This window comes from Anopheles coustani, chromosome 3 (assembly GCF_943734705.1).
Source record: "Anopheles coustani chromosome 3, idAnoCousDA_361_x.2, whole genome shotgun sequence".
Lineage (NCBI taxonomy): Eukaryota > Metazoa > Arthropoda > Insecta > Diptera > Culicidae > Anopheles > Anopheles coustani.
Window position 1 is genome coordinate 89,709,652 of NC_071288.1, and position 12,577 is coordinate 89,722,228.

The 12,577-nt window shown below is 42.2% G+C and overlaps 1 protein-coding gene across 1 annotated transcript; it reads right to left on the minus strand.

Annotated features, from left to right (window-relative positions):
• Positions 1-4,713: 4,713 nt before the first annotated feature.
• LOC131261402 (protein sine oculis) lies at positions 4,714-10,666 on the minus strand. Its single transcript, XM_058263430.1, has 4 exons — positions 10,558-10,666; positions 8,194-8,388; positions 7,277-8,132; positions 4,714-5,290 (listed from the first exon to the last, which is right to left on the minus strand). The coding sequence occupies exons 1-4, from the start codon at positions 10,664-10,666 to the stop codon at positions 5,161-5,163; spliced, it is 1,290 nt and encodes a 429-aa protein (XP_058119413.1). The 3' UTR covers positions 4,714-5,160.
• Between the last annotated feature and the right edge of the window lie 1,911 nt (positions 10,667-12,577).

Consider the following 12,577-nt stretch of genomic DNA (forward strand, 5'->3'; position numbering starts at 1 on the left):
TATGCGGCAGGAAGTTGACAAATTTTAATACGGCTGCAGAGAAGCTTTCGGGTGAGAAAACCCCCAAGCCAATAGATGCTACGCCACCGAACTTAAATTGAAGAAGCAAAAAGAAACGATAGCGAAGGCGTATAAAACGCAGGAAAAAATAAATAAACTCATCCTACACAGATGAAGCCACTTCCGATTGCAGACATCGGCCGCACACTACACACGCAAGCGAGCGTTCACTTCAATGAAGCTGATGATCAGATGCGGTTTTCGTTCGACAAAATGATGGCTAAATCTCGGATGTTTGGGCTCACGCCACAAAGTCGTGGCGCAATCATGCTAAGCACAACAGAAACCGACGAGCCAATCGACTTCCGGAGCCCTGGCCGGCTGGCGCTAGGTCAATTGCAGCAAGTGCAATTGCTTTCGATGTCGTTTGTATTTGCTCACGCAGATGCACGATAGTGTGGTTGAAGGAAAATCGAATGGAAACCGATTCGAACGACAAGAGGATGTACTGGAATATATCGAAGGAAGGAAAGAAAGGAACCGAGTAGGAAAATGAGGTCTCATAATGTAGCGTAATCAGAATTAAGCGATGCCAATATTTTACTTCTCAGGAAGTATATCATTGTTGGAATAATTAAGCTTCAAGAAATTATTAAACCGTGCTAACCGGAATTTATTTCACACTCCAATTATTCGCTTCAGATTCCGTTAATCAAATGTTTGTTCATATCCGATATTCATTAATAACATCTTAGAATTTCATCTTTTCTTATAGTGTTGATACTAAAATTAGTATTTATACTTAAAAGATTTATGAAGTTTATCTTGCACGGTTTTTTACTCACATAAACTTTCTTTTGGCTATCATTTTTAACGAACATAAACTCAGTTAATTTACTTTTCCGATTGCATCAAACCGTTCAGGTAGATTGTCACCAGCATCTGTATCATGGAAAGCTTCAACATGGAAAGCACTTTTTATTTCATGTTTTATTTCCCTCCATAACATCCGCCTGCCGAACCGGCTTTCCCCACCGAATAACGGGTGGCATATCGCTAATCAATCTCACAGTAATTGCCCTCCACGTTCGACGCCGTGAAGTGGGCGCATCTCGGCGATATAAATTTTTACACCAAATCAAGATAATTACCGGTGAAACCGTAAATCACGAATCATCGTTTTTCTTTTTATTGCGCAAAACCTGACGAAAGCAATTGGCCATTCATGTCCTATTTTACGAGCGCGCTGAAAGATGTGCCTTAAATGGGAGAAGGGAGTTGGGAGGAGTTGCAGGATGTAAATGGGAAAGAGTGGAGGAAAAATAACAGAAGCAAATAGCATATTTTATTGCGAGTGCTGCCGGCATCACACTCCACAGAGGATGTTAAAGTCGGCCGGATTTGCACGATCCTTCACGAGCTTCGTTGTTAATCTGCGGAGAAAATAATAATAAAATTGGTACAACGACTGCCTCACCTGTCCCTTTTCCCTCTCCACGGTAAGCAAACCCAAAAGAGAGTTCCAATTCGTATCGATTTCGCGTAATCTACACCAATCTGCCTTGAATACTTTGATTTAATGGTTTTCGTCGACCGAAGGGCAACGGTTCTGGTCCGATCGTCCGATTCGGTAAGCTCGGAAAGAAATCGATAGGTAGAAGCACTCATACACAAACACACGTCGACACAACTTGAGTGGAAAACTTCGATGTGAGATTTTTCTCCCGTTTTCACATCGAGATGCACTTTTTCCCCGGGCGAATGGCGCTGCAACCATTTATCGTTAGGTTCGTGCTTTCCTCGATGACGGCGAGCGATAGTTTTCCTTGAAAGCCTAATATTTTGCCACTCTTGGTGAACTATTTTTTAACCCACCGAGGCAGACCCACCTTTCGGACAGCGAGAAATGATTCTCAAATACGAAAATTAAACAGGAAAAAAGAACCACCGGGAAAGCAGGGGGGAAAGTGCAGAACCGTGCAAATGCAAACCGAAATCTTTCAATAGGTTGTTTGCAAGCGCGCGGAGAAACCGAGAACACGATCGGCCCCCAAAAACGGAAAGACAAACTTAGGTTAAAAGCACGATTTTTCATTTGCTTTCCGGTCACGAAGAGCGATTGAGGGAAAAAATATATAAAAGGATGTGCGAGATAAACTAAAATAAAGGTCAAACAAGGAAAATGCTCGGCACGAACGGAGTACGAGAGCAGAAAAAGAAGGATTAATCTGGCAGAAAGGCAAACACAAGACAACCAAAAAGTGCTCCCTTGCTTAACCACAAAGGATAAAGAAATGCTCTTTTTGTTTCTGCTGGGTTATGTCGCTCGCCCGAATCCAATTATTAGAATTTTCCGGGCCTAAAACTTTCAACTTTCAGCAAATCTTTCTAAGCTTCAGCAACCGCATCAAACAGGGAAAAGTCAAGTCGAGTTTTTTTACGGTCAACAAAGGATTCGTAATGAGCGCCACACTGGAGGTTATGTAAAGAAGCATAAATGTAATTAAAACTGTAAGAAGATTTGTAGCGCAGCGAAGGTTGTGAAAACCCGAAAACCTATCGACCCGGAAGTGGAACAGCAAAGAGCGTCGAGTCAACTTTTTCGGTAGAAAACGAGAAAAGTTGTTTGCTAGTATCCATGTACTTGTTAGGAGAGGTTATTCGAAAAGAAATTAAATTAGAACTTAAATTACTAACAATTAACTCCAAGGCGATCTCTATTTTCGCATTAGTTTGTCAGGATTGAAACTTTTTTTAGTTTAGTTGTTTTCTTTCTTTTTTATTCTCAGTTGTAGATAGTTTTAAAGCTAGCTTTTTTCGTATTTTCTTCCTTCTTTTAAAATTGTATTTCCAAACGCAACAAAAAATGTTAAAGTTAAAAAAACGAAAATCTTTTACCAGCGTCTTACATTCGCAAAGCATTTGCAATCCTTCGTCAGATTCTCTGAAAACTGACCTTTTTAACGCCATTCGGAAAAGAAAACCGATAGCGAGTGAAATAAAATCCCTTCCCATTGATGGGAGAGTCGTTTCCATCTTCATCGTAATCATCATTATCATCGCCATCGGCATGATCATTCCGTTGCACATTTGAGCCGCTCATTATCTCCGTCGTGAAAGGAGGAAGGTTCCCGGAGTGCGGTGAAGACATCAGAAAACGCCTTCCCGTCAACACAAAAAAAAAAATAAAAGAAGAAAAGTACTCCGCCCGCGAGCAGTTTATGTCTTCGGCTCGTAAATTTACTCCACCGAAACATCCATGGCACCGAAACATCCATGGTGGTGGATTTTCCGACGTTCGGGGAAAAGAGTTCATTCCGATGGGGTCAAATTGAAGGCAGACTGAAGCAAATCGTAGGTTAAGATGGGTAATATTGGGGGCCACAATCGGTAGAGGCAAAGGTAAAGGATCGTACGAGCTAGTTTTTATTTGCTTCCCCCCCTCATTTCTCTCGCCATTCCCCCATCACCATGCACCGCTTCGTCCTACAGTCGACCGGAAAAAAGGCCAACACAATGAGCGAGTGCCTTTAGCGCTCATTGATGCATTTTATTTCCTTCGACTAGAGACACCTTAAGGCTTAAGCGCCCGTTGGCCGTCATTTTCTTCCCTCAAACCTAACCGAGCCGATGTCGGGCAGCCGGCGCTAGCCCACCGACCCGATTGACCCGATGAGCAATAAAACATTCGGATTCGGTGGTTTGTATTTCGGAGAAGGAAGACCCACATTCCCGCTTTCGTCCACAGTGACCGTAAAAAAAAGGGTCGTAAAGTCAATGGGTTTTTGCTCGCCGGAACAAGGAAGGACGGTACGATGAGGTGGGTGTTACGTCCTGGCCTAGAACCAAACGCAACTGTTCGGGGAAGGTGGAAAAAAGTCAGTCGACGCTGGGTGCTCGAATGGCCAGTGCTGTATTTTTTTTATCGAAGAAGTTTTTCCCGAGTTATTGATATGCCACCCTTAATAAAGAGTGTTAAAGCTACCGGTGAAGCAACAGGAAGCACTTTTTTATCCATTTTTGTCCTCTCTTCTTCGTAGAATGGACCCAAAAATAGTAGATTGTGTTTGAAAGCATTTTATTTACATCTTCCAATAGTTCATCTTAACAAACATTAATCGTGAATTTGGTTATAATGTTTACACAACTGAACCCAACCCAAAGAAACTGATTCTTTGTGTTCTAACATTGTATTATTTATTTACAGCATTGTTTACACACGTTTAATCTCTCTAATTGCAATCATTTAGTGGCATTTATTTTAAGCAAAAAAGCCTCCGACCGCCGAATGCAACGGATTCCTTTTAAATTTACAGAAAAGCACTTCTTGTGAAAAGTTTCAATCCTTGATGAAATATTTCAAATAATTTAACTTGATGAAATATTTCAAATACCCCGCATTTGTCCGCATAACTCCGCTGATCGCTGAATGCAGTTGTGGCTTTTAGTTTGAATATTGCATTTTTCTAACGGAAACGCGACTTTTGTTGACGATAAATTTTGTTTTTTCAACGGAAAAATACAAGACATCAAACATTAAGCGAGTCTGTAATACTTGTTCTAATATTATCATAATTATTTGCTTGATAGGTAAAGCACGAATAAAATCTTCGCTGATTGAAATAGATGTATCAAAGTAATTAAAATTCATTTAAATCAAAAACAGTTTTACATTGTATTTCCTTTTTATTACATTGTATTTCCTTTCATCTTTACTTTACACAGGTTCAACAGAAAATCCATGTTGATCATTTTAATTTCACTCGTCCAAAATCCTAACCATTATGAGTACAATTTACATTTCACTGGCATTGCGTTTGTCTGGTGGTAGAAGATTGTACATTTGTACGTGTATATTTTACTATTTACAACAGTTTTGTCAGGTTTCGATTGACGGTTACGTAAAATCCATTCTGATCCAGCTATTTACAGCGAAACCAACCAACGTCACCACAAGTGGTCCGGTTCGGGAAAGAACGAAACAGGGCCGCTTTGAAAACAAATTACAACCTATCACAAACACGGCGGAACGCTTCAGTCCGAAGGACCAGCGATGCCAAAGGGTCGTTTTGCTTCCCGTCTTTAAACGGCGCACGCGAACGCCTCCGGGAAAGGTCTTCAGGCATCGCCGGGCTTCTGCATCCTACGTTTGCTACCACACTACTGCACCGCGTACATATCATTTGCGTGATAACCGTGCGCGGGCCCGTAATTGGCCACATTAAACAGCCGCTGATAGCCGCCGTCCATCTGGTCCGGGCTGACCGGTAGCACCGACATCATCAGATCTCTGTGGAGGAGAAGAATGAAAAAAACAGTGGTTTACGAAAAACGGAAAGAGAAAGTGAGAACGATGGGGACGGGGGCAGGTTAAGCGGTACGATAAGCCGACGATGTTGTAGAACCAGAAGGGACGCCCTAAAATCGATCGCCCTGAAGATTCTCCTGGCGGAAACCGAAAGGCAACAGACGTCGTGCGTTCTTCAACGGCGCGCATCAAACATTAGGTCGCGAAGAAAGTTCGTTGATCCCGCGGGCTCCCGAAGTGACGCCCGGGCATCATAATTAGGGGAAAACACCACCTTACGGTTGTGCAGCAACAAGTGCACCGAAATCTCGCACCGAGCGGCTTTACGGATGCATATTTTCGGTTGCCCCTAAGGGTACCACTTTTGCATGCTTAATTTTGGGGCTAATGGGCTCCCTCGGGTGTTCTTCGCACTTTGCATCGGTAAGGTCAATCATCGGTGCATTGCAGAGGTGAACTTTTAGACGACGCTGTTGTTTTTACCGTCTTGGTACGTTTTCAAATTGATTATGGAATCATTTGTACATAAGAAAAATGTTCTTCCCGAATCTCACAAAAAAACTTGAGTATCGATCTGTTTCCCTTGATCCTCGTCATGATCTGCACGTCAAAATGGGTAGTTTTAGATTGGATTTGCTCTTATTCACAATTAAGGACATACAAAGTCAAGCTTTACTCGTTTCTGTAATCTTTTTCAACTCCTTGTTTATGAAGATTTCACCTTTGTGAATTCCATTTCTATTGGTCAGAACATTAAGATTCTTATTCGTCTTTGACAATATTTTTGGTAAATGCACTCTTTTTCGTACAACCATTTTCTTCTTTCGTTTTACTGCTTGTTTAGAAAGATTTCTACTTTAAAATTGCATTACTATTGGTAAACACCGTACAATTCTTATTCACCTTTAAGAGTTAATGAAGGTAAGCCACAAATTATTGTATATTCATTTGATTTTCATTTTACTCCTTGTTTAGAAAGATTTTTCCTTTTAAACTGAATATCCTTTAGTGAAAACGATAAATATTGTATTTACCTTTAAGAGTTTATGAAATAAATTTGCACTCTTTCGAATAATAATTTTTGACTTTCATTTTACTCCTTATTTTTACAAAATTTTCCTCAAACAAATCATAAAGCTTCTGGGCTAGAATCAAAAAGAATTAGTTACTTTCTTTTGTGTCTAATTTGAGCAAACTACAACATCAGATACGAGCATATCACTTCACTTTCCACTGACGCTTTAGATGCGATTATCTTTTCCTATCTTTAAGGTCAAGTGTTTGGATGTTTTCCAAAAGAGACTAGATAACTGTAGATAATCGTACTCATGCACAACAAGTCCCACATATGGTAACTCTTGAGAAAACAATAAAAAAAACACGATCCTTCAAGATCCTCAGCTTCTTCGTAGCAAGTGTGAGCTTACATTGCGACGAAGGGCTGAAAACAATCTGTTTTCGTGAAGGAAAAAGAAGCCGACGTTGATCCTTCACGCCTTCCCATCGGTAGGGATCGGCATTTGCCTAGCTAATGAGCAAAAGGACTCAGTTTGCTGCCATAATTCATCTCACCCCCGGAGCACAGGAAGACGTTCTTCAATGTCCCGTAGGATTTTGGGATGATATCAGCCGACCAAGAGCTCGAGTCGATCCTTTGGTCCGTTCGTGGAATACATTAACCCAACCAACGCCGAACGGGTCCGTTGGCTGCAGCAAGATGGTGGTAAGGTCCAACCCGCTTGCCTCTGTCGGTCGAGAGTGAAAACATGTGTTCCGGAGACTTCTGCCAAAAAAGTGCTTTGAAGTCCTTGTTGCATCAAACTCTCGTAACCTTAGGTTCGCGTGACTTTGGACCTTACGGTTTCCGATTCGTCCTTGACCGTTGCACATTTGTTTCCGCTTGCAGGGATCGAATTACCCAAAACCCAAGAGGTCCACCGGCACTGGGCCGAAGTTCTGCATACTTACGGTCGGTTCTGCGGCGTCCGGTCCCGCTGGCGACGGTTCTTGAACCAGTTGGACACTTGGGTCAGCGTGAGGCCCGTCTTCTTCGCCAGCGTCTTCTTCTCGTCCGGCGTCGGGTAGCGGTTGCGCGTGTAGCAATCCTTCAGCGCGTTCCGGCTCTTCTCCTTGAAGCAGTACACCGTCTCCTCGCCGTCCCAGATCGTCTTCGGCAGCGGGTACTTCTTGCGCAGCCGATACTTATCGACCGCCCCGAGTGGCCGGCCGCGTACCTTCTCCGCTTCCCGGTAGTGTGCCTTAAACCAGAGGGCCTGCAGGTCCGCGTGGTACTTCGGGGCGAAGAAGTGCGACTCCAGCACGCCGTACAGCTCATGGTAGAGTCCCCGGTGGTAGGCGACTAGGGCTCGCGCCCTCAGCAAACTTTCGTTGCCACTGATCAAATCGCTCGGCGATAGACTCCACAAGAAGGTGGCCAGCTTCTCGAGGTCGCCTTCTTGCTGTAGCGCCTCGCACATACACTGGATCTGTTCCGCGCTAAAGCTGAAGCACTTCCGATCGAGATTCTCACCGACGCCATTCGATGGACCGAGAGGGTGAACCGTGGGGAGAGGAGCGGATAGGTGTCCTTGCTGTGGCGTCCCTGCCGAAGTATGGAGTGACTGAAGGTAGGCGCTGTTGTTGTTTTCCCGCACTCCACACTGTCCCACCGACGCATTGTGAACTCCAGCTCCGACGGGATTCGGAACGATCAACAGGTTGCCAGACTGTCCGGACTGGTTCACCTGATTCGCTTCCCCTCCGTTCTCCACTCCGTTCACCAGCACTCCACCGGGACCAGAGGATGCTTCACTTATAGGTTTATCTAGAAACAAATGAGAGATTAAAGAACCCTGGACAAATACCAATCTCTTAGGGACACTTACTTGCATAGTAGATAACGTCGGATGGATGCTGCACCGATTGCGTCGGAGGTCCAGACTTCATCTGATGGTGATGGTAGTCGGTCGGCTCATGATGGTACTGCTTCCGTTCGTGCTGGTACGGCTCCTTGTCGGTGAACTCTTGCAGCTTTTCGGAGAAAAACAGCGTCTTTATGGGGTTTCCGGTGTCTCGGTAAACTGCATAAACGGAAGAGACTGATCGTTTCAATGGTATGAAATAAAATTAAACTCAATAAAGTTCTTAAGGTTTCATTTGACCTGCTCGCGACATCCTACCCGATCGAACGGTTCATAATGTCGTCGAAAATAAAACGATAATCACGTAAACCGTTTCATCATGTCATAACGCCCGGGACATCCTCGGGCACGCTAACGAGGATTTGTGCTTCGTTAAACGTAAACAAACTAAGATAAATAAAAACACACAACACCCAACTATCGTCGGGAGTTTTGTTTTTTTTGTATATATGACCAGCCCCGTTGGCGAACTCTTTCGAGATGATTGTTATGACTCCTTGCGGATTTACGACCAACCAGAAGTGAATTATAAACATTCAACATCGATAAGGCGAGTCCCCGTATGCTGGAAGGGTAAAAATTAATACCATGAGTTCGGGCAATAACAATTAGCTGCGCGGATGCCATAAACATGAACTCCCTTGACCTGACCAACGTTGTGCTGTTGCCATTGCTTTCTACCATTTCTTTCCGGAGAATGTTGTAAACAGATTTATAACACCGAGTTATAAGGCATAAGATATGTCAATTTTAAGGAAGAGTAAATGTAAAATAAAGCATTTTAATTTTGAAAGAGAAACCTAAGTTCACTTTGTCTGAAGCTATGAGGCATGATTCTAACGGAAGTAAAACAAGACTTGAAACACAAACTAGATGAAATGCTCCCCTCTTTCCTCTACGTACAACTATCAGAAATACAACCCTACGCTAGAACACGTTTCTCGTTTCGCCGGAAGTCCTGATTGCCATGTTTAGCACATCTTTGACCATGCAAACACATTGATTCCTATGCTACCGTTTCTGGAAAAACAGTTCACAACTTCTCCACTTCTCTCTGCTTTCCGTTTCGCAAATATTTTTGCTTGTGTATGCGAAACAAGGAATGCAAGTGCTTCCATCCGCGCGTTCGCCATGAACTTCGTCATCTTGGACGTATACACAACCGCAAGCTGACCGTAGACAGACGCAATCCGGCACGAATTATGTTGTATATTTGGTGTTCGCTAGCACTCGCCAACTCCCCAACAGTTGTCTGGACGCTACTGTTTGTACATTGTTCCTTGGTTTATTTTATGCTTCCCGACGACTACCACGAGCCGCGGATGGGATTCACGTTTCAAAAAGGAAACATTCATTACGACGGGCAAAAGAAAAACCAAACACACAATGGTCAGAGACCGGAGGAAGTGCTAGTGACGAACTAGCACGGCATAATTAGGGAGTGATCGATGGTGTCGACAGATCGGTCGAAATGTTTGAGGGTAATTCAACACCTCCAACAGTCTCCCAACGGAAGGCGACAAGTAGATTATTTTATGGAAACATTCCTAACCATCCTTTCTTTATGATTTCTTATTTTGATGAACAAAATATCCCTATGGGATATATTTATGATTCATGTTAAGTCCGTACCTCTATTCTTTGTTACTACGGTTAAATAAAAGATCATATTAAACTATAACAATTTTCCTTCAATATGAGTACAAAAAGAAACACATTGAAATTGACACCTATTTTCCAACAATGAAAAGATGACACAAAACACGATTATTTTATACAAAATATTAGATAGCTCTCCTACAATATACTCATGTTTCGAATACTAAAACAATAAAAACAACCTATGCCAGTTTGTCAAACATCTTCGTAATAGTACGTTATTAAAACCAATCGTTTTAAGGTATAAAATAACAAGAAAACTTTAAATAATTTAAACAAATATTTGATTCGTTGTACTTTAATGACCTTAAATGATCATAACAACCAGTCTAAAGATTTATATTACTAGAATATCTAAAACAAAAAGCGTAAAATGGACAACTACACTACAGTACAAAGTCAATTAGGATTTCAGTATAATCCTTTTGAAAGAACCTCTAAATCACAGAAGAAGATTTGATTCATATTCTTTGTATCTTCTGAGTACCCATTTCATATTAGTTTTCTGAGATTTTATCTTATGTAGAATTGAAATCGTCTTGCTAATAACAATTATATAACACATTAGTTTTTCACCCAACTTATTTTAAATACTCAATAATACGTTTCATTTCTTGGTTAAAACGACAATTTTTAAGAAAAGGTGATCATAATTTGTTAATTTCATACCATTTTGATTCATGTAGATCGCCTGATTGTGATTAAATCCTCCGACGCCGTCCGATCCGCCGGAACTAGAGTCCAAATCCGCCAACGGCGATAGTCCTGAGGTATCCATTGTGGTTTCACTTAACGTCGTTCAGGTTTGTTTGATTAAAGAACTGTTTCCACAGCTTTTAAGGTAATTATCTTTTTCCAACTTTTTCTCTATCGTTACTCTTACACCGATTGTTCCACTGGGGTTTCTCTTATTTTTCACAGCAGAAAACCATTTTCACTAGTTTAAAAACATTATAATCACTTGCACGAATTGTTATTCTATTTCTTTTACCATCAGGGTTGGTTTTTTGATAAGTTTCACGAAAGACCACCTCACAGCGTGCGCCACCGTTTTCGAAAACTACGAACCGTCGCGAACGAGGGAAAATTGCGTACTGCGAGTCCCGAGACCGCACCTCCGGCAACGGAACCCGAGCGAAAAAGGGAAGTTCTCGCCCTTTTTCGCTGTCCCAATACTCCTGCCTCCTCGACGGAAGGCTATCCCATTCATAAACGCAAGACAACCACGCGCGAGAGGGTTCCGGAGCATCGTTTTTCCTTTCTTCCTTTTCAACGCGCATTGGCTTTCCGTCTCCGTCTTGTGCGTCTCCTTTCGAACGTGTTTGTTCGCGTGCAGAAGTGACAAACATTTGCGTCCGCTGTCCCGCTTTGTTCCAGTTCGGTTTACACAATTTTATGTCCCTCAGCATAAATCCATGTTGTCGCAAGGGACCCCAGCAGGTGGTGTGAGTAGGAAGGCTGCATATCAATCGAAAGGGAAAATCGTGCTCCTGCTCGACATTAAGTGAATATTTGCAACCAAGTAGAGCGAAGTAAAGAGCGCACGAAATGGGACAACCAACGCGCGAAAATGACGACAATGCTTTATGTTGTCCAGAGAAGCACGCTCTGCTATCTTTTCTCTTTTGGAGGATCGGTTGGAAGCTGTTTTTAATCCGATTTCACACTCGGCAAGGAGCGGCCTCCTTGGACATTTGATTCTTTGAGTTGAACAAGGACAACACGAACGAACGGGCAAGGACGAGGGTGCAAGGACGACGACGCTACCATGTTGGCTCCGCCCACTGAAAAGGATCTGTCACTCCAGTGGACCGTTTCCGGGCGAGTTGCTATTTAGTTGTTGCTAAACTATGGCTGCTGTGATGAAGCTGTTTTCTTTTTTACAATAAATCCATTTTATCCTGAACCGGATGTTGCATATTCTACCAACAGCTGTGAAATGTTCAAGGTTCCCCGAGGGCATCCTTTCTACCATTTACCGGCATACGAAAGCGATACACATGTATTGTAATTAAATTAATTGACCGTAATTTGTACCCAAAATAGTTACTGATAGTTTTAGAAATAGGAAAAAGGGCAGTTTATTCCAAATGTGTCATTTTCTATGTACTCCTCGCCTACACCAAGGAGTTTTGCCGTGTAGTTGATAATGTAGACTCTGCAAAAGAGTATTATTTCGCAACTTTTCGGTTTTCAGCTATCATAACAAACTCTCGACCAGGTCCTATGAAAATAATTCAGGGTATAATATTTAATAAATACATTTCCCAATGATATAATCGCGGTAGCAGCACCAACCACATATCGATTTTTGGACGTTGTTCTTTCGCTCGGAAGAAAAATAGGTTAATTTACAAACAGAAGAACTACTACACTTTCGCAGGTCAGGTGTATGCATAAAACGCCTGTAAAATCAAATTAAAGAAAAGAAAGATAACCTAAATATAAGAACCTAAATATCCACCTTTTGAAGAGATCTACTTACATAGTTCCATTCGATATTTGTTGGTAGATGAGGATGGTAACACATGTTGTATACTTTTTTGGCAATAGTCCATAAGCAAAAGCAAATGCTGAATCTCGATGTCTTCAGTCGTGGATGACAAATAACTGAACTTGGATCTGTTTAACGTCACAAGTAGACTCTTAGCGATGGCGTCAAATATTCTCCGAGTGGTCTTTACAAACG